Source organism: Eimeria maxima, genomic scaffold (assembly GCF_000499605.1).
Source record: "Eimeria maxima Weybridge genomic scaffold, Emw_scaff307, whole genome shotgun sequence".
Lineage (NCBI taxonomy): Eukaryota > Apicomplexa > Conoidasida > Eucoccidiorida > Eimeriidae > Eimeria > Eimeria maxima.
The window spans coordinates 11,040-15,422 of NW_013563798.1; the positions used below are offsets into that span (position 1 = coordinate 11,040).

The 4,383-nt window shown below is 48.8% G+C and overlaps 1 protein-coding gene across 1 annotated transcript in view; it reads right to left on the minus strand.

Moving 5' to 3' along the window:
• Nucleotides 1-469: 469 nt before the first annotated feature.
• Nucleotides 470-4,383, minus strand: part of EMWEY_00027590 (hypothetical protein, conserved) — a gene marked incomplete at both ends in the record, with an annotated part of 5,806 nt that continues 1,892 nt past the window's right edge. Inside the window, 2 exons of the mRNA XM_013478184.1 lie at nucleotides 470-748; nucleotides 1,116-4,383. The exon at nucleotides 1,116-4,383 is cut by the window's right edge and continues 1,892 nt beyond it. Of these exons, the coding sequence (XP_013333638.1) occupies nucleotides 470-748; nucleotides 1,116-4,383 (3,547 nt within the window). The remainder of the gene's footprint in view (nucleotides 749-1,115) is intronic.

Here is a 4,383-nt window from a genome sequence, read left to right on the forward strand (position 1 = left end):
TTAATTATATGATATAAATAAGATATATCTATATTATTATTTAATATTATTATACATATTATTATTATACTTGTATTTATTATATTTATTATATCATTTATACTTATCTTATTATTATATAATAATAATTTATTCTTATTATTATTATTATTATTATTATTATTATTATTATTCTTTTTCTTCTTCTTCTTGTTCTTGTTGTTCTTGTTCTTGTTGTTGTCTTCTTTTCTTCTTGTTGATCTATCTTCTCCTTCTCTTCTTATACTAGAACCAACAGCAGTAGCATCTGTTGCTGCTGTTGCTGTTGTTGCTGTTGCTGTTGCTGTTGCTGTTGCTGCTGTTGTTGCTGCTGCTGCTGTACAAGAAGAAGAAGGAGGAGGAGGAGGAGGAAAAGAAGAGAAACTTGCTGCTCTTAATCTAAATAATGCATTATTATTACGAGGAGAACATTCTCTTGTATAAATACAATCTATAGGAATACTACAAGAATAACTTCTCTTACGACCTCCTCCTCCTCCTTCTTCTCCTCCTTCTTCTTCTTCTCCTCCTCCTCCTCCTTCTCCTCCTCCTTCTTCTCCTCCTTCTCTTCCTGCTGCTGCAGTTGTTGCTCCATCTGTTGTTGTTGTTGTTGTTGCTGCTGCTGCATCTGTTGTTGCTGTTGCTGCATCTGTTGCTGCTGCTGCTGCATCTGTTGCTGCTGCTGCATCTGTTGCTGCTGCTGTTGCTGCATCTGTTGCTGCATCTGTTGCTGCAGCAGTATGTTTAGGAAATAATAACCAATGTATAAATTTATTACATAGAAGAAGAAGACGAATAATAATAAAAGTTTGCTGTTCTCCTTTTCTGTTAAGTATTGTTGTTGTTCTTGCAGCAGCAGCAGCAGCAGCAGCAGCAGAAGAAGAAGAAGAAGAAGAAATAATAGTAATAATATTGTTAATTCTTGTTGTAATATATTTAATAATAATAAATAAATAATAAAATGGTGTAATATAATGAATAAATAGATGATTATAATAAATAAATAAATAATTATATATATATTTATATATATAATAAAATATACGTAACAGCAGCAGCAGCAGCAAACGTATTGCCTGTATAGGCATCAATGTTACCTCATAAAGAAGAGAATCTAGACAAAGAATAACACCAATATAAATTAAACATTCAATCTTATAAGGAATACATAATAAACTTCTTAATTGGCTATCAGGTATTGACGATACAGGATTCTCTTCTTCTTCTTCTTCTTCTTCTTCTTCTTCCTCTTCTTCTTGTTCTTGTTCTTGTTCTTCTTCTTCTTCTTCTTCTTCTTCTTGTTCTTCTTGTTCTTCTTCTTGTTCTTCTTCTTGTTCCTCTTCTTCTTGTTCTTCTTCTTCTTGTTCTTCTTCTTCTTGTTCTTCTTGTTCCTCCTCTTCTTCTTCGTCTTCTTCTTCTTCTTGTTCTTCGTCTTCTTCTTCATCTTCTTCTTCCTCTTCTTCTTCCTGTTGTTGTTGCTGTTGTTGTTGCTGCTGCTGCTGCTGCTGCTGCTTATATTTATAATAATGATTCTTCTTTTGATCATTGTTACCTTTATAACGAGGGGTGCAACCCATAGGGTGCGGGATTGATCGGGGTGGTGCTGTTGCTGTTGCTGCTGCTGCTGTTGCTGCTGCTGCTGCTGCTGCTGCTGCTGCTGCTGCTGCTGTTGCTGTTGTTGATGATTCTGGTTTCGATGGAAGAAATTGCGATAAACCAAAACGACGACGACGGCAACTTATAGATCCATCAGCCACCTGCTGCTGCTGCTGCTGCTGCTGCTGTTGCTGCTGCTGCTGCTGTAGGCGCATCTGCTGTTGCAGCTGTTGCTGGATCCGTTGCTGCAGCTGTCGGTGGAGTTGAGTTTGTTGTTGCTGATGCTGTACAGGCAACAGCCTTTGCTGCTGCTGCTGCTGCTGCTGCTGCTGCTGCAGTGACGCAGCGCGCTGCTGTCTGCTTGATGATTCAAGACGGTCAAGTGCGGTGTCTCCTTGAGAGGCACGTCTCCTAACCACATATCCTTGCTGCTGCTGTTGCTGCTGCTGTTGCTGCTGCTGCTGCTGCTGCTGCATTAGTGTCTCTGGAGACACCCTTGACGACCTGTACAAACCTCTGGGGCTGTCCAACGTTCGCGCATGCATTCCATCGCTGCAGTGGAGGTTCAGCGGATCAGCTGCTGCTGCTGCTGCTGGTGCAGGCGCTGAAGCAGCAGCAACTGTTGGGACAGAACCTCCTCCTGCTGCTGCTGCTGCTGCTGTTGTGGGCTCTACACCATCAGCTATGCTATACATGCTGCTGGCCCGGCTTATGCCATACATGCCGCGGGATGCACCTGCTGTAGTACGTTGCTGCTGCAGCTGCTGCTGCAGCTGCTGCTGCACCATGAGATGCAGTTGCTGTTGCTGCTGCTGCTGCTGCTGTTGCTCGTTACTAATTGGTTCTCCTGCTGCTGTTGTCAGCAGCACAGGAAGTGTCTCTAACTGCTTGGCCCCACAAGGCCGCCTATAATCCGATAGTGGGACGCCCTCAGCATCTGCTGCTGCTGCTGCTGCTGCTGCTGCTGGTCGTGCTGCTGCTGCTGCTGCTGCTGCTGCTGGTTGTGCTGCTGCTGCTGCTGCTGCTGCTGGTTGTGCTGCTGCTGCTGGTTGTGCTGCTGCTGCTGCTGCTGCTGGTTGTGCTGCTGGTGCTGCTGGTTGTGTTGCTGCTGCGGTAGGCTTTGCTGCTGGACTCGCTGGAGCAGCAGCTTGTTCTTTAGCAGCAGCAGCAGCAGCTGCTGCTGCTGCAGAACAGGCTGCTGCAGCAACAGCACGAGGGCGCACTCGGCAACTAGAGGCTTCGTCCTGTATAAAGGCAAGAAGATCCCAGTAAGAAACGTCCCCTCTGCTGCTGCTGCTGCTGCTGCTGCTGCTGCTAAATCTGCTGCGGATAAAGTCTGCAGCGTAGCGCAATGGACTCCGCAGCCAAGAGCAACGACGGTTGCTGCTAGACGCTTGCTCCTGCTGCTGCTGCTGCTGCTGTTCTGCTGCAGTTGCTGCTGCTTCTGTGTCCTCTACGCGAGGTGAGCATACACTAGAAAATGTTGCTGGGCTTTCCTGCTGCAGCACCGTCTGCTGCAGCGGCAGGTGCAGCCGCTGCTGCAGCAGTTGCTGTTGCTGCTGCTGCTGCTGCTTTATACGTCTAGGAGTAAGCATCTCAAAGACAGCAGTCTGAACATTTTGATGAGCATCCAAGTGCTGCTGCTGCTGTCGCTGCTGCTGCTGCTGCTGCTGTTGCTGCTGCTGCTGCAGCAGCAGAGAGGCCTGCTGCGTCACCCATAGAGGTGTACCCGATGTAGGGGTCAGGCATATTGGGGTGTATAGGCAGCTATTACTTGTTGGCGATGGAGAGAAGAAGCCTCCAACAGCAGAATTAGCAGCAGCAGCACTACCACCTACTTTGCTGCTGCAGGGAGACCGCCATGCGCTGCTCCAGTCAGCACCTGAGCTGTCTATACACTCCACCAATGGGGCAGGGTGACGCAGCTGCAGCGGCCGCTGCATCTGCTGTAGCTGCTGCAGCTGCTGCAGTTGCTGCAGCTGCTGCACAGCAGCAGCATCTTCAACTACTGGGCGGCTCAGTCCTGCAGCAGCAGCAGCAGCTGCTGCTGCTGCTGCCTGGGACTCAGTAACAGGCACCTTCTTCTCCTCTCCCCACCAACAGCTGTCAAGCGAAGAAGACGCAGCAGCTGGATTGAACGGCTGCTGCTGCTGCTGCTTCCGCTGCTGCTGCTGCTCTTGCTGCTGCTGCTGCTGCTTCTGTTGCTGCTGCAGTTGCTGCCCATTTTCACCAACTTCTGCATGCGCAGCTTGGGTTCGCAATGGCAGCTGAAGAGAGGGGCCTGTCAAAGCAGCAGCGTGTGCTGCTGCTGCTGCTGCTGCTGCTGCTGTCTGCTGATCTGCAGCAGGAGATACTCTGGGAGACAGCCACGGAGTGGGCTGTAAGCTCCTCGTCTCCACAGCAGGCTGGCAGAGACTGCTGCTGCTGCTGCTGCTGCTGTTGCTACTGTAGCTGCTGCTGCTGCTGCTGCTATTGCTACTGTAGCTGTTGCTGCTGCTGTTGTTACTGTAGCTGCTGCTGCTGCTATTACTGCTGTAGCTGCTGCTGCTGCTGTTGCTGCTGTAGCTGCTGCTGCTGCTGTAGCTGCTGCTGCTGCTGTTGCTGCTGCTACTGCTGTTGCTGCTATTGCTGCTGCTGCTGCTGTTGCTGCTATTGCTGCTGCTGCTGCTGTTGCTACTCGTGCTGCTTCTCGGCGAGCTCCTGGCAAACGTCCATACAGGTTGACGCTCTTGGTCGTCAGCTGCTGCTGCTGCTGCTGCTGCTGCTGGT